Raw genomic sequence first — 17500 nt, 5'->3', positions numbered from 1 at the left:
AGAACGCAATAGTTTTACGAGAGAACGCAATAGTTTTACGAGAGAACGCAATAGTCTTACGAGAGAACGCAATAGTTTTATGAAAGAATGGAATAGTTTAAAAGAAGAACAATAGTTTTACAAAAAAATGCAATCGTTTTACGAGAGAACGCAATAGTTTTACGAGAGAACGCAATAGTCTTACGAGAGAACGCAATAGTTTTACGAGAGAACGCAATAGTTTTACGAGAGAACGCAATAGTTTTATGAAAGAATGGAATAGTTTAAAAAAAAGAACAATAGTTTTACAAAAAAATGCAATCGTTTTACGAGAGAACGCAATAGTTTTACGAGAGAACGCAATAGTCTTACGAGAGAACGCAATAGTCTTACGAGAGAACGCAATAGTTTTACGAGAGAACGCAATAGTTTTACGAGAGAACGCAATAGTCTTACGAGAGAACACAATAGTCTTACGAGAGAACGCAATAGTTTTACGAGAACGCAATAGTCTTACAAGAGAACGCAATAGTCTTACGAGAGAACGCAATAGTTTTACGAGAGAACGCAATAGTCTTACGAGAGAACGCAATAGTCTTACGAGAGAACGCAATAGTCTTACGAGAGAACGCAATAGTTTTACGAGAGAACGCAATAGTTTTACGAGAGAACGCAATAGTTTTATGAGAGAACGCAATAGTTTTATGAGAGAACGCAATAGTTTTACGAGAGAACGCAATAGTTTTATGAGAGAACGCAATAGTTTTACGAGAGAACGCAATAGTTTTAAGAGAGAACGCAATAGTCTTACGAGAGAACGCAATAGTTTTACGAGAGAATGCAATAGTTTTATGAGAGAACGCAATAGTCTTACGAGAGAACGCAATAGTTTTACGAGAGAACGCAATAGTTTTACGAGAGAACGCAATAGTTTTATGAAAGAATGGAATAGTTTAAAAAAAAGAACAATAGTTTTATGAGAGAACGCAATAGTTTTACGAGAGAACGCAATAGTTTTATGAGAGAACGCAATAGTTTTACGAGAGAACGCAATAGTTTTAAGAGAGAACGCAATAGTCTTACGAGAGAACGCAATAGTTTTACGAGAGAATGCAATAGTTTTATGAGAGAACGCAATAGTCTTACGAGAGAACGCAATAGTTTTACGAGAGAACGCAATAGTTTTACGAGAGAACGCAATAGTTTTATGAAAGAATGGAATAGTTTAAAAAAAAGAACAATAGTTTTACAAAAAAATGCAATAGTCTTACGAGAGAACGCAATAGTTTTACGAGAGAACGCAATAGTCTTACGAGAGAACGCAATAGTCTTACGAGAGAACGCAATAGTTTTACGAGAGAACGCAATAGTTTTACGAGAGAACGCAATAGTTTTACGAGAGAACGCAATAGTCTTACGAGAGAACGCAATAGTCTTACGAGAGAACGCAATAGTTTTACGAGAGAACGCAATAGTCTTACGAGAGAACGCAATAGTTTTACGAGAACGCAATAGTCTTACGAGAGAACGCAATAGTCTTACGAGAGAACGCAATAGTCTTACGAGAGAACGCAATAGTCTTACGAGAGAACGCAATAGTTTTATGAGAGAACGCAATAGTTTTACGAGAGAACGCAATAGTTTTACGAGAGAACGCAATAGTTTTACGAGAGAACGAAATAGTTTTACGAAAGAATGCAATAGTTTTACGAGAGAACGCAATAGTTCGCTAGAAAACGCAAATGTTTCTCAGGGGAACGCAATAATTCTGTGAGAAAAAACAAATGTTTTGCGAGAGAATGCAAATGTTTAACTATTTTCGATCACCATGTCCCTTTAAGGGCTCTGTAGAAAACAGGTACGAGTGTGATTACATGGTTCATTTCTTCTTTACATACGGTCTCACATCTTCAAGTCTCTCTCATTGGTGTCTCTGTGTGTGTTTTCAGCTTCCCGCGGATCTGCAGGAGCGAGTCAGTTCCCACATGGAGAAGCAGAGCGTAGCGTTCCGTCACTCCGGCTCCGATGCCGTTCCCACCGCCGTCATCGGCCGAGTCCTGGAGAAACCGGAGCCCGGGAGAAGCTGTCCGGTCACGCGCTCCCCGAGTCCTCAAGAGTTCCCGTCAAACGCGGATAAAGCTCAGCGTCACGCGGCGTATAAGTCGTCAGACCTGTCCTGCAGCGACACGGCGCTGTACTGTCCCGCGGATGAGCGCCGGCACGAGCGCCGGATCCGAGGACACACCGACTGCAACCCGGAAGACCAGAGTTTCCCTCATAGTTTCTCTTTGCACGAAGACGCTTTTCCTTTCGGATCTCTTCCGGCTTCCATCCGGCACACCAGCTTTAGCACAGCGCTGGATGATCCGCCTCACGTATCGTCCTCATCCCAACAGAAGCTGTTCACGGACTGGCGTGACGGAGACCATGAGCACAAGAACCCCTCGTTTGGAAAGGAACATCCAGGTTTTCCTAAGTCGAGACACGTTTCTCACGGCTCACCGAACGGAGGTTCTCCGGCACACGGATACAGCTCCCGCGGGAATAGGAGCGTCCCGACGGGAAGCTGGCGTCAGATGAGCGTTGAAGACGTGAACTCCTTCTTCTGCAGTCCTGAACCCTTCAGTTTCCAAGAGCGTAACTTTGCAGTCGGTCCCGCTAAGATCAAACTGGGTCCGCTTTACAGCAGCTTCCCGGAGGAAGAGCACGTTTTCCAAGCACACGCACCGGATCCGCGGTTCCCCGCGTCAGCCGGATCCAGTCCTGCGCTGAACCCGAAGATCAGTCTGAACGCTCTAAAGAGGGGTTTGATGTTCCGCTCAGGTCAGGACTCAAGCTGGTTCTCCAAAGACAAGCCGAGCACGACTGAAGGAGCTTTGCGGAGAGATTACGCAGACGGAAGTCCCAGCAGCTCCAACGAGTCTCTCGACCAGAGTCGGGACGCCCCGCACTACAAGAGGGACCCCCGGAAAAACACGCCACGGCATCGAAAGTTTGGAAACACGGGACTCAGTCGTAAAGACAGTCTTAACAGAGCACAGCTGTATGGAACGCTGCTTAACTAGCCATCCGTGTTTGGGTGTGGCTTTTTTAAAGGGATGGTTCACCAAAAAATGAGAATTAGCCCATGATTTACTCTCCCTCAAGCCATCCCAGGTGTATATGACTTTCTTCTTTCAGACGAATACAATTGGAGTTAAAAAAAAAAATGTCCTGGCTCTTCCAAGCTTTATAATGGCAGTGAATGGCCGTTTCTATTTTTAAAAACATAAAAGTGCATCTATCCATGATCATAAAAAAGCATTGAGATCTGTATTAGAAAGATCTGTGTTTTCCAGCTGTAATGGAAATAGGATCACCATATAAAACTACGGGTTCCTGTAAGATGTTGTTCTGTGATCTCTAAAACATGAATATGACTGTGTTGTGATGCATGGATATATTTCTATGAAAGCATAAAGCAGGTTTAGTTCCTGAAGAGCTCAATCATTAGCCGCTTTCCGACCGGAGGGACTTTTGCAGTTCCTAGAACCTAACGTTCCTAGAACCCTTTTTTTCGCGTGTTCCGACCGGACTAAGTTGGGGATTTTTTAGTTCCTCAGACCGTAGTTCCTATAACTCTTTCAGTACCTAGTCTAGAGCGAGGACTTTTTTAGTTCCCTTTCCCTAGGTCTACATTGATTGGTTCAACTTATAAGTCACGCCCACTGTCAACACATTTTCTTCACTGTCTGTTGCAATTCGCCTAACCGAGTTTGGGGGAGAGTAGTTCTTAGAACTGTTTAGAAGTGGACAGTTCCTATAACTAAGTTCCTGTAACTACTTGGTCGGAAAGCGGCTATTGTTCAGTGAGGGATTGATGGCAAACTTACATGAGTGACTCAAACCAACACAACAAAACACATCAAACGCACTGCAGCTACTCACCTGTGTGTGTGTGTGTGTGTGTGCAGCTGATGTCCCAGCTGAGTGATGTCACTTCCCAGAGGTGATGTCATTTCAGGAAGTGGCTTTTGTTAATTAAAGGATCTTGGATGGAAAGGCCCGCCTAAATATGCACACTCGACCACTTGAGTACTTATATGACGCCATTTCAAGTGTGTAGTGTGTCTGATTATCTGTGGCCGAGATCACAGCTGTGCAATCTAGTGTTAGAACTGTATTAGGAAACATGTTTCTCTGTAGAAGCACCAGGAGATGAGACCAACATCCACCAGAGAAATGATTTAATGTCCGTTGTTGTGAGAAAGCAATAGATTGTTATTTAGATGCTGTGAGAAAAGCTGAAGTGACTCCAGTATATCGAAACCTTCACTGTGATCCGAGCGTCTGCCGAATGCATTGATGTGAGTGTGAGTGTGAGTGTAACAGGTATAGAGGAAGATCCTCACGGATGAAGCCTAGGGTTGCCACCCATGTCTGATAAAAAACCTGGACATATCGATGACCCGACCGTCACCGACCGCTTTGCTCACAAGTGAAAATGTCCATTGGACATTAGACCCACAATATAAAATTGGCCTTAGTGCAGTAAGACACAGTCCTGAATATATTAAACATCTCAAGTATTCTCATTAGAGGAAACTTACCTCAGATTACCTGATTGCTTATACTGGTGCTTGTTCCCTCTTTGCTAAAGAAATATTAGATTTGATTTGCCATACCTCACCTCAGCCACATCTATAGCCACTTTTATAAAGTGTTTCGCCTGGTGTTGGCTTTAGCCATGTGGATTTTGTCATTTTTCATCCAGTCATTATTAAAGTATGTCGAAAGTTTAAATTTATTTTTTACTGGCCTGTCAGTCTTTGTGAACACACTGTCCTCTTCGTCCTCCGCCTCGCCACCCATGTTAACGCTAACGAACGAAGTCCACACTGCTTCTCTAATGGCCGCCTGTAGTGTAGTAGGCCTGGTAGCCGCCATCACAGACGCCTAGATAGGCTACGTCACACGCCCTGCTCCCTAGAGCCAGCGATAGCGCATCCACACCGAGACACACGAGCGCTCTGTCACAGCGCATAGGCTACTTCATGTGGAGAGAAAGTAGTCAATTGAACTTACATATTCACGTACCCTTTCGAAAACCGGGACATTCGGTGGATAAATTTCCCAGGACAGAGAAGGACAGGTGGCAGCGCTAACCCCAGCGCTGTCGATCGATCAGGTGTTCGTCTGGTCTACTCCACGATCGACGCCATTACAAGAAAACTGCTTCTAGACACGTTTCCATATTTACTGTATTTTTCTTTACTAAATAAATCTGAACGATGGACTTGTTTTGATGTCGTTTCTTAAACGATGAGTACATTAGAGATGAACTAAGATTAATAAATGGCATATAGAAGTATTTTTCATTGTTAATTAATTATTTTAACGTCTTATTAAGTAAACAGACATCAGTGAATAAACCGTGTAACATTCAGTGGACACGCACACACAGACACGGACGCACACACGCACACACACACACAGCATTGAGACAGAAGATCTGTATTAGCAAGATCTGTGTTTTCCAGCTGTAATGGAAATAAGATCACCATATAAAACTACGGGTTCCTGTAAGATGTTGTTCTGTGATCTCTAAAACATGAATATGATTGTGTTGTGATGCAAGGATATATTTCTATATTTCTGTGCTGATATTTCTATCAATGCAGATTTTGCTGTTTATAATCATGTTTTCATAAAGAAAAGCTTCATATTGAAACAATGAAAGCATTGAAAGGAAAGGAAATGTTCCGTGTCACATAACTATAAATCTGTTTATTATTATTGAACGTCCTTGTGCAGATGAAAGATCAGGTCCATATCTTGATCTCTCCTGTCCAATCACAGGTGGCCGTGACGGCGGGTAACACGGGGTGGAGCGCGGCACACACACACGCGTGTTCATGAGCGTCCAGCGTCTTCAGGCTCCGTGAGCTCTGATAGTCGTAGAAGTGAACAGATCCTGTAGAGCTGCCAGAGACGAGCACGCTTCCGTCTGCAGAGAACCCACAATGCACTGCGAAACCCTCCACCTGCAACCAATGAGACCAGAGGTTCCAGTCAAGTCAAGTCCCTTCATCTATACAGCGCTGTAACAGTGTAGAGTTTCACAGCAGCTTTACAGTGATAACAGGAGATTACAGTAACAGAGAGTGTTTAGGCTTTACAGCAGCTCTAGAATAAAGTTATTGTCCAGATAAAGTTAGTTCTGATTGATTCACTCCCGTCGTAAAGATCATTAGTGATTAGCTTAGGGGCGCTAACACGACACCGCTCTAACAGGAAACACTCAACGCGCTCCGGCCGCCCATCCACACACAACAGTGTTTGGGGCTCGAGAACACAAACTTTGAAACAGGTTCCAAGGTACAAGCGGTGAACATTTTTTGTAAAGGGTGTAAGAACAAATGATGTAGATGTCGAAGATCTCAAAAATGAAGTTTATTACAGCATAGCAGTGGCAAGGGACACGAAGCACCTTGGGTTCACTAGCGTCAGAATGAACCCCGAACTCATCCCAGCGTAAACATTTTATACCGTCTTACATCTGTCTTTCCCCTCAGCATGTAAATGAAGCTCTCTCTTAAATGTAAATTGAGAATAACAAATTCGTCTTCTCTCTCAGCGTGGAGCTGAAACTCTATCTTAAATGTAAATAGAAGAGAACTAAAAGTGGTACCTCTGTGTCCATGTCTTTGATATTCTTTCAAATAAGAATGGCCAAATGTTTAAGGTGATAACATCTCTTTGAAGCTCCCTAATCAAGATGGTTCTTGAATACCCGCTGTCATTCCCACGCTATAGGTAATAAACGTAACTCTGTGATACTTTTAAGATTATAAGGAATTAATTCTATGATAAATAAGCTCTTTTAAGTGAAGGAACATTTCAATATATCTATATTGGAGTGGAAGTTGGATCGGAGCAGACTATAATTTCTTACAAGGGTGATCATCTCCGTGTAAACTTAAAAAACGCTAATCTGTGAAAGCGCTGACGGCGCGCACATGCGTATCATGTGTTTAGTCTATAGGTGTGTGTTTGAATATATGTGAGCAGGCGTAATACAGAACTTTTTGTGGCTTCCACGTATCGATGTGAACTGGAATCAGTGTTTTATCAGTACAGAGGTGAAGGGAAGGAGGCCTTCAGTCACAGGAATATGCGGGTGATCATGTGACGTGATTTGGCGCTGACCTTGTGACCCTCGTAGCGGCGTCTCTTGTTCATGCGGTACGGCCTCTGGGCGGAGAACAGCGCGATGTAGCCGCCGTTAGTCTGAGCGATGAAGCTAGCGTCCAGCGGGTGAGCGCTCAGACTCGGGCAGGTGTAGCGCTCCTAACACCACCACAACAACAACAACAACAACATAAACAACATCAACAACAGCAACAACAACATCAACAATAACAACAACAAAAACAACGACAACAACATCAATATAAATAACAAACATCAACATAAACAACATAAACATCAACAACAACACAAACAACAACACCAACATAAACATAAACAAGAAAATTTCAGACATTTAAAAAAAAAAATGAGTGTGGACGTAGAGCGTTTTAGAGTTTTAGATTTTATTTTATTTTTTCGTTTACATTTTTTGAACTCCATTTTAATGGTTAAATAAAATTTTTGTAATCAAAAAGAATGTCTAATTAATTGAAACAATGAAAAATACAATTCAACAACACTTTATTAAAAGTTTCACAAATATTACATGTTTAGGGCCCTAATGAAATACGTTTTATTTTATTTCCTCAAATTCAGTTTTACTTTTACCAAATTCTGTGTTGTCCGTTTTAAGTTTTCTGGATTCCATTTAAATGGTTTAACTTAATTTTAATAATCAAAAAGCAAGTCTAATTAATTGAATTCATTAACTTTTTTTATTTTCTTTTTTTTTATTCTCATTTCTAGGAATTCCCCCCCCCCCCCCAGAAATTTTGTGTTGTGTATTTAAATTTTTCTGGCAATCAAATGAAGGAAGAAAACATTAATTTAATTGATCATTTAATCATATGAAATTGATTTTTTTTGTGTCAAACTAGGGGTTTGTTTTTGTCAAACAGCTGTACAGTTAAAATTACAACATGGAAGATATTTTTTCATTATTCCTTTAAAAAAATAATTTTATTATAAATTATAATTATTAGTGTTATTATTACATTGAGACGTAGCTTTATTCTACTGTACAGCAGTAACCTATTTCTGTCACAATTTCTTCAAGTTAAACCGAACTTTTATTTTGACGGGTTGCCGTGCCTCTCAGAGCGGCTCTGGAGGTGAAGCTCATGTCCTCATATAGAGGCTGGAAACACAGGAGCGGCACGCGTGCGTCAGTGTGTGAGAATGTCGAATTAAACACACACAAACATGCAGGTTTAATATTTAAATAGTGTTTTTGCGGTTTAATATTCACAGACACTAGAATATATCGTGATTTGATTTACGTGTACTGACCTGATTTTTATTCATTCGTTAAAAATGACAAATTCTGTGAAATTCTGCGTTATACAGTAAATTCAGTTTTTGTGACTGGATTCCGTCCCTGTTTTCCCGCATGTAAGTCATAGAGCCGTAGCGCTTTAGAAGGAAAACACCCTAGTGTGTCTGCATGAATGTGTGTGTATCCTCAGAGAAGGTTCTTACGTGGAATATCTGGTTGGAGAGTTTGGCGGTGGTCTGGAAGTCCCAGGCGATGAGCGTTCGCTCGGCCGAGTCTCGGCTCACGGCGTCGGTGCTGCTCACGAACTCGCGGCCGCCGCTCAGGAACAAGACGTCCAGCGTCTGCTGAACCGCAGCTTTGTACACGCGCAGCACCTGCGGCACACAACGCCTGAGCCACACGCTCAAAGCAGAGGCTCATGGGAAGGGTTTGGGATCAGACTGACCTTACGGCAGCGGGTGTCCCAGGCTTTGACCTCTGAACTGAAGCCGCCACTCAGGAACACGTCGGGGGCGGAAGGTTGCGGGGCGACGCAGGTCACCTTAAAACCGTTGTCCATCTGAGCGACGGTCTGACCTGAGGAGTCAATCAATCAATCAATCAATCAATCAATCAATCAATCAATCAATCAATCAACCAACCAACCAACCAACCTACGGGTCAATCAATCAATCAATCAATCAATGAGTCAATCAACCAATCAATGGGTCAATCAATCAATCAATCAATCAATGAGTCAATCAATCAATCAATCAATCAATCAATGGGTCAATCAATCAATCAATCAATCAATCAATGGGTCAATCAATCAATCAATCAATGAGTCAATCAATCAATCAATCAATGGGTCAATCAATCAATCAATCAATTTAATTATAATAATTAATTACATTTATATAGCGCTTTTCTTGGCACTCAAAGCGCTTTACATAGAAGGGGGAATCTCCTCAACCACCACCAATGTGCAGCATCCACCTGATGATGCGACGGCAGCCATATTGCGCCAGAACGCCCACCACACACCAGCTTACTGGTGGAGAGGAGACAGAGTGATGAAGCCAATCAGTGTATATATATATATGGTGATGATTAGGAGGCCACGATGGACAGAGGCCACTGGGCAAATTTGGCCAGGACACCGGGGTTACACCCCTACACTTTCGAAAGACATCCTGGGATTTTTTGTGACCACAGAGAGTCAGGGCCTCGGTTTAACGTCTCATCCGAAGGATCAATCAATCAATGGGTCAATCAATCAATCAGTCAATTAATCAAATCAGTGTTAATTTAGTTTCAGAAGCACGTAATATCCAGAGATGTAATGACTGCGGCAGTGCCGGCCTCAGACGAGCACACGCCTGTAATAACGCCCGGTCTTCTGCTCTACAGCTCAGTGGCAATTAGTTTCATAATTGACTAATTTTGCAACATGGAAAATGTGCAGTTTGCAATGCGTTAGAGGAGAGACTGTGCATGTTGGTAAAGCAGCACTTCTTTATTACCTGTGACATGATTCATATGACCACCAACTCATGCATATTAATAAGAAGATTTGCATATAATCAAGTTTGATTTGATTTCAGTCTCGGATGAAACTCCACTGTTTTTTTTGTAACACTTTACAATAAGATCTCAATTGTTAGCATTAGTTGCTATTAGTTTAAGTAATGTACTGTAATATTAGCATGAGATCTTGTGTTAGAATGGAGAGAATGTGCAGATGTTTGAGCCGATATGAATCTCCTCCTGCATAATTAACACTTCCTCAGTGTTTTTCATTCAGGAATGTGATGATCTGACGCGCTGAGAGACGTGTCCCTCATGATGAGAAAAGAAGCCTCTGTCCTGATGCGATCCGCCACAGACGCGACTCTCAGGATAATGGTGAAACTCACCCGTCTCCGCGTCCGTGAGCGCCGCCGTGCCGTCGAACGACCCCGAGAGGAGGCGACGCCCACACGGCAGCCAACACGCATCACGCACCGCGCCCCTGTGGGCGGAGTAAGTGCGTAAGCTCCGCCCACCGCCGACACCGTCCCACACCTACAAACACACACACACACATCAGCTCAGTAGCACTGTTACTCTATTAACCCTCTGGTGCTCTTCGTGTGTCACTCAAAAATAACCGAATTTTAAAAAAAATGTTTTTCAATGAAATTAATGTATTATGTATTATTAATTTCCTATTATCACTGTAAATCTGCTTCGTTTAGTTTCTAACATATGGAAGCCCATTTCTGCAGACAAGGGAAAAATCATGCTTTGGTAAATCTTAATTATGATAAATCGAAATTATGAGTCATATTTATGGCATAAAAAGTTATATGTCATAATAACAGTTACATCTGACTTCATAACATTAAAACATTAAAATTATGACATACTAAGACATAATTAGTTTTTGGTCAAAATTGTCATAAAAAGTAATGACATAAGTAAATGATGACATACTAAGTCATAATTATAAGTCATATTTAAGACTGTCATAATTATGGAAAAAAATAAAAATTGACAAGTCGAAATTATGACATGCTACATGACAAAAGTAAAAATTATGAGTAGAAATTATGAAATTTGATTATTTTTCTTATGTGGTGAAATGGGCTTTCATACGGACAGGATGCAGTAGAGGCTTTATATAAAACCATGAATTCTTTTAGTGTTTTTTGTAGTGTTGAATTGCATGGACAGGAATCGTCCCGAATCCCTACAGATAAAGCCGGTGGTGAGAGGAAGAGTGAACGTCCTGTGCTTCATTATTAAACACACACACACACACACACACACACACACACACACAATCTGATAGCGCTGGCTCTCATATCCTCTGTGGACAGAACAAGCTGTCCGTGATCAACATCACCTCACAATCAGATCCAACTGAACCAGGCTGAAGTCCACACACACACACACACACACACACACACACACACACACACACACACACTATGATCCATAAGCCAGCAGAAACAGGGCGGGTTTAGCTCCTAGTCTCTGTCCTCAGGGAACAGGCAACATTTCTCACGAATATCTGAGCGGTTGATTATAAAGAAAGCAGTGTGTCTGAATGTGTGTGAGTTCACCTTTCCTCAGGACATGAACGTGAGTGTGTGTGTGTGTGTGTGTGTCTCCTGGGTCTCGACACACATAATCACCGGACCGTGATGGAGCCGCATCGCAGGGACACACACGTGAAAGACAGTCATACACACACTCATCTGCCCCTGAACACGAGCTGTGTTTACATACACACACACACTCATCTGAAATGTGTGATATTTAATAAAACAAATGCTGGATGGAAATGCCAAGATCCTCATAAATTCTAAAAATCTGCATAAAAATGTGCTTAAATGAGGTGGATAATTATCATGCAGAGTTTTAATGATGATTTCTTTTTAATGAAGAAACTGGATTCCCCTGGTATTGGCCGTCTGGGGTTAAATGATCAATCAGGCGTTTATGTGACAAATATGATCCAAATCCTGATATTGCTTCACTGATTTAGTGACACTTTATTAAACAGTTCCCTTGTTACATATTTTACATGTAAATTATGCATAAGTATATGCGACTAACCCTGAAACCTTGGGTAAGGTTTTGTTGGGTTAAGTTAGGTTAAGTTGGGTTAGGTTTTGTTGGGTTAAGTTAGGTTAGGTTGGGTTAGGTTTTGTTGGGTTAAGTTAGGATAGGTTGGGTTACGTTTTGTTGGGTTAAGTAAGGCTAGGTTGGGTTAGGTATTGTTGGGTTAAATTAGATTACGGTAGGTTGGGTTAGGTTTTGTTGGGTTAAGTTAGGTTGGGTTGAGTTAGGTATTGTTGGGTTAGGTTAGGTTAGGTTGGGTTAGGTTTTGTTAGATTAAGTTAGATTGTGAGTGTTATGTTTTTTGTTGGGTTAAGTTAGGCTACATTAGGTTAGGTTTTGTTGGGTTAAGTTAGGTTAGGTTGGGTTAGGTCAGACTGGGTTTGGTTGGGTTGAGTTAGGTTGAGTAGAGTTATGTTTTGTCGGCTTAGGTTAGGCTACATTAGGTTAGGTTGGGTTAGGTTAGATTAGGTTGGGTTGGGTTGGGTTAAGTTAGGTTAGATTGTGAGTGTTATGTTTTTTGTTGGGTTAAGTTAGGCTACATTAGGTTAGGTTTTGTTGGGTTAAGTTAGGTTAGGTTGGGTTAGGTCAGACTGGGTTTGGTTGGGTTGAGTTAGGTTGAGTAGAGTTATGTTTTGTTGGCTTAGGTTAGGCTACATTAGGCTAGGTTGGGTTAGGTTAGATTAGGTTGGGTTAGTTTTTTTAGATTAAGTTAGATTAGGTTGGGTTAGGTATTGTTGGGTTAAGTTAGATTAGGTTGGGTAAGATTTTGTTGGGTTAAGTTAGGTTGGGTTGAGTTAGGTATTGTTGGGTTAAGTTAGATTAGGTTGGGTTAGGTATTGTTGGGTTAAATTAGATTAGGTTGGGTTGGGTTGGGTTAAGTTAGGTTAGATTGTGAGTGTTATGTTTTTTGTTGGGTTAAGTTAGGCTACATTAGGTTAGGTTTTGTTGGGTTAAGTTAGGTTAGGTTGGGTTAGGTCAGACTGGGTTTGGTTGGGTTGAGTTAGGTTGAGTAGAGTTATGTTTTGTCGGCTTAGGTTAGGCTACATTAGGTTAGGTTGGGTTAGGTTAGATTAGGTTGGGTTGGGTTGGGTTAAGTTAGGTTAGATTGTGAGTGTTATGTTTTTTGTTGGGTTAAGTTAGGCTACATTAGGTTAGGTTTTGTTGGGTTAAGTTAGGTTAGGTTGGGTTAGGTCAGACTGGGTTTGGTTGGGTTGAGTTAGGTTGAGTAGAGTTATGTTTTGTCGGCTTAGGTTAGGCTACATTAGGTTAGGTTGGGTTAGGTTAGATTAGGTTGGGTTAGGTTTTTTTGGATGAAGTTAGATTAGGTTGGGTTAGGTATTGTTGGGTTAAGTTAGATTAGGTTGGGTTGTGTTAGGTTGGGTAAAGTTAGCTTAGGTTGGGTTGTGTTAGGTTGGGTAAGGTTAAGCTGTGAGTGTTATGTTTTTTGTTGAGTTAGGTTAGGTTAGGTTAAATTGGGTTGAGTTAGGTTGGGTTGTATTAGGTTGGGTAGTTTTAGGTTTTGTTGGGTAAAGTTAGCTTAGGTTGGGTTGTGTTAGGTTGGGTAAGGTTAAGCTGTGAGTGTTATGTTTTTTGTTGGGTTAGGTTGGGTTGGGTTGAGATAGGTTAGGTTGTGTTACGTTGGGTTGTGATAGGTTGGGTTGTGTTGTGTTATTCATACCTTGCAGGTGTTGTCCATGGAGGCGGAGAGCAGCAGGTGACTGAGATGATCCACTGGACTCCACTGCAGTGTGTTCACTGGACCCTGGTGGGCCTGAATGAGACACTGCACTCGTCTGGGCAGCTCGACCCGACCGGGCTTTAGTGCCAGGAACGGCCGGACCCTCTCGGAGACCTCGGACAGCAGACGAGCTCCGGCAGGTGGAGGTGTGTGAGGTGTGTGAGGTGTCTCTGGGGTCTGGGCCGCTGCGGTGGACACTCGCTCCCTCTTAGGAACATACGGCCTGACTCCGGCCGGCTGCGGCTGAGCTCTCTTCCTGCAGCCAGACACACTTACTACTGATGATGATGATGAGGATAACGAAGAGCTCATGATGAGGGACTGATCTTTATAAAGCTCCAGGTGAGGATGAGGAGCAGCAGACTGAAGATCTTGATCCGAATCACTGTCAGAATCCTCATAATCCACCAGTGAAGCCATGATGATCACTCACAAACCACTGCATGTGTCTGCATGGACAACAATATCAATAATAACACACACACACACACACACACACACACATATATATATATATTAACTAAAAATAGATTTAAAAAGATTAAAAAAAGAATTAAAATCTTACTAATAAAACGAGACAAACAAGAGTTCAACTATTGTAAACAGAATGAATATTACACATATGTATATTTTTTTAAATTACAGTAAGTAAAACGACAAATGTATCTTGAATTTATTCTAATAATTAAAATAAAGCAGCAGAATACACTAAATTGTCCAAAAACTCACATTAAACGACGAGTAACTGAAGTCATCTGTTAGCGAATATTGATCCGTCAAATCCCTTTCATAATATATGCATCTGTGTATCAGTTTAAATCGTTGGTATAACAATACAGACATTCAGTTATTCTTGTTCATATGATTAATATTCCCTTCTGTCGTGTGGTGTTTTTAATTTGAAATATCAGGTAGCGAAACTCCGGAAGAGCGAGTGAGGAATTTACAGGCAAAATAAGAGTCTCGTTTTAATGAACAGCTTTTATGCATTACCGTCATCTGAGTAAAACAGAGTACGACTAAAAGTGTCAGCTGTCTTATTTGGATTAACCGTTACATTGGTTTGTGGAGTTGAAAATCGTGTGTTTACACGACACATGTTTAATCCAAATTTTGATATTGATTCACTTATTTCTCTGAGTGATAAGCACTTGTAGAGGAAGCGGTTTGTTTCTGCGACAAAATAAGAGTCTTTAAAAAAAAACAATAATTCTTGTTTATAAAATACTTATCTTATATATTTCATGTTGTGTGCATCGCGGTTATCTAAGTCAAACACAGTATGACTAAAAGCGTTTTTAATAAAAATATTTTCGCTGACAGTGACGTGTGAGACATGCGACCGGAACTACGTGGAGCGGATGTTTCCAGTAGGGCAGAGATCGGTGTGACACTGGCACAGTGAGTCTGATGCAAGTGGAATGAATTAAACCATCTAACTCAAAAAGGTGCGTTTGTTTATTCTTCATTACTATTTAATACTGAAATGAACGTGTAATTATTGCTCGTGTGAGCGCTGGTCATGACACTGATTTCAGATCTGTGTTTAAAGGCTGGCCTGCGGCAGCGAGCATATGTCAGTCTCGTTATAAAGAGTCATAGGAGTTATTATTATTACAGTATGAGTCTGGTCAGTGTGTTACAGGTAAAGATGCCGAGCGCGATGGACCTGTACGAGCAGCTCACCGCTCAGGGACACGCAGTGAGGGAACTCAAGGCTCAGAAGGCCAATAAAGTCAGTCACTTATGTTGTCAGATTATAATATTATAAATATGTCCAAATATTAATCGGAAAATACAGAATTGTTATTATTATATATCTATTTTTTTATTCATTGTGATCTAATTTTTATTGACCTATTTATTTGTAATTTATTTTAATCTTAATTTTTAATGTATTGTAATCAAATGTTTATTTATACTCAGCACTGTACTGTGTGTGTGTCTCAGGCTGACGTGGAGTCTAATAGTAGTGTGTGTGTGTGTGTGTGTGTGTGTGTCAGGCTAATGTGGAGTCTAATGGTAGTGTGTGTGTGTGTGTGTGTGTGTGTGTGTGTCAGGCTGAGGTGGAGTCTAACAGTAGTGTGTGTGTGTGTCAGGCTGATGTGGAGTCTAACAGTAGTGTGTGTGTGTGTCAGGCTGATGTGGAGTCTAACAGTAGTGTGTGTGTGTGTCAGGCTAATGTGGAGTCTAACGGTAGTGTGTGTGTGTCAGGCTGAGGTGGAGTCTAACAGTAGTGTGTGTGTGTGTGTGTGTCAGGCTGAGGTGGAGTCTAACGGTAGTGTGTGTGTGTGTGTGTGTGTGTCAGGCTGAGGTGGAGTCTAACAGTAGTGTGTGTGTGTGTGTGTGTCAGGCTGAGGTGGAGTCTAACAGTAGTGTGTGTGTGTGTGTGTGTGTCAGGCTGAGGTGGAGTGTGCAGTGCAGCTGCTGCTGAAGATGAAGCAGGACTATAAGCACGTCACGGGTCAGGATTATGAGGCTGGCCGGCCGCCGACACACACACACACCGCGACGAGCCGTGATGCTGACGCCGACCCGGCTGAGGATGAGGAGGAGGAGGAAGACGAGGTCGACCCCTGGAACGTGTGCACCAGCAGCGCTAAAGGAGTCGACTACGACAAACTCATCGGTCGGTTGCTGCGACTCTGAGCGTGTGTGTGTGTGTGTGTGTGTGTGTGTGAAGCGTGTTAATAATCCGTGTGTTATATATAATCAGTGCGATTCGGCAGCTGTAAGATCGAGCAGGAGCTGGTGGACAGAATCGCCAGAGTCACGGGGAAAACACCGCATCACTTCCTGCGCAGAGGAATCTTCTTCTCACACAGGTGACATCACACACACACACACACACTCACTCACATAGTCAATCACACACACTCACTCACTCACTCACTCACTCACTCACTCACTCACTCACTCACTCACTCACTCACACTCACTCACACACTCACTCTCACTCACACACACTCACTCACTCACACACTCTCACACTTACTCACACACTCACTCACTCACTCACTCACTCACTCACACACTCACTCACTCTCTCACTCACTCACTCACTCACTCACTCACTCACTCACTCACTCTCTCACACACTCACTCACTCACTCACTCACTCACTCACTCACTCACTCACTCACTCACTCACTCACTCTCTCACTCACTCACTCACTCACACACACTCACTCACACACTCACTCTCACTCACACACACTCACTCACTCACACACTCTCACACTTACTCACACACTCACTCACTCACTCACTCACTCACACACTCACTCACTCACTCACACACTCACACACTCACTCACTCACACACACACTCACTCACTCACTCACTCACTCACACACTCACACACACACTCACTCACTCACTCACTCACTCACTCACTCACTCACTCACTCACACACTCACTCACTCACACACTCACTCACTCACTCACACACTCACTCACTCACACACTCACTCACTCACTCACACACTCGCTCGCTCACTCACTCACTCACTCACACACTCACACACTCACTCACTCACTCACACACTCACACACTCACTCACTCACACACACACTCACTCACACGCTCACTCACTCACACACTCACACACTCACTCACTCACACACACACTCACTCACTCACACACTCACTCACTCACTCACTCACACACTCACTCACTCACTCTCACTCACACACACACACACACTCACTCACTCACTCACTCACTCACTCACACACTCACTCTC

The 17500-nt window shown here is 42.3% G+C and overlaps 3 protein-coding genes across 5 annotated transcripts in view; 2 read left to right on the top strand and 1 right to left on the bottom strand.

Moving 5' to 3' along the window:
* Window positions 1–3052, top strand: part of LOC130071835 (brain-enriched guanylate kinase-associated protein) — a 40174-nt gene extending 37122 nt beyond the window's left edge. Inside the window, exon 7 of the mRNA XM_056236730.1 lies at window positions 1929–3052. Within this exon, the coding sequence (XP_056092705.1) occupies window positions 1929–3044 (1116 nt within the window). The 3' untranslated portion in view covers window positions 3045–3052. The remainder of the gene's footprint in view (window positions 1–1928) is intronic.
* Window positions 3053–5725: 2673 nt separating this feature from the next.
* wdr25 (WD repeat domain 25) lies at window positions 5726–14697 on the bottom strand. 3 transcript variants are annotated; one of them, XM_056236736.1, is made up of 7 exons: window positions 14481–14697; window positions 13692–14200; window positions 10321–10468; window positions 8871–9001; window positions 8629–8799; window positions 7168–7308; window positions 5726–6002 (listed from the first exon to the last, which is right to left on the bottom strand). In XM_056236736.1, exons 2-7 carry the CDS (start codon window positions 14169–14171, stop codon window positions 5781–5783), a joined length of 1293 nt encoding a protein of 430 aa, XP_056092711.1. In that variant the 5' UTR covers window positions 14172–14200; window positions 14481–14697; the 3' UTR covers window positions 5726–5780. The 3 variants fall into 3 exon arrangements, with proteins under 3 accessions (XP_056092711.1, XP_056092710.1, XP_056092709.1); XM_056236735.1 differs by lacking the exon at window positions 14481–14697 and adding an exon at window positions 14317–14465; XM_056236734.1 differs by lacking the exon at window positions 14481–14697 and having other exon boundaries at window positions 13692–14245.
* Window positions 14698–15079: 382 nt separating this feature from the next.
* Window positions 15080–17500, top strand: part of LOC130071821 (tryptophan--tRNA ligase, cytoplasmic) — a 22034-nt gene continuing 19613 nt past the window's right edge. Inside the window, exons 1-4 of the mRNA XM_056236712.1 lie at window positions 15080–15199; window positions 15387–15486; window positions 16152–16380; window positions 16468–16576. Of these exons, the coding sequence (XP_056092687.1) occupies window positions 15403–15486; window positions 16152–16380; window positions 16468–16576 (422 nt within the window). The 5' untranslated portion in view covers window positions 15080–15199; window positions 15387–15402. The remainder of the gene's footprint in view (window positions 15200–15386; window positions 15487–16151; window positions 16381–16467; window positions 16577–17500) is intronic.

The sequence above is a fragment of the Rhinichthys klamathensis genome, unplaced genomic scaffold (genome assembly GCF_029890125.1).
Source record: "Rhinichthys klamathensis goyatoka isolate OS25496 unplaced genomic scaffold, OSU_Roscu_1.1 h1tg000462l_1, whole genome shotgun sequence".
Taxonomy (NCBI): domain Eukaryota; kingdom Metazoa; phylum Chordata; class Actinopteri; order Cypriniformes; family Leuciscidae; genus Rhinichthys; species Rhinichthys klamathensis.
Note: the sequence above shows the minus strand (reverse complement) of the source record. Positions and strands in the feature narration are given on the sequence as shown.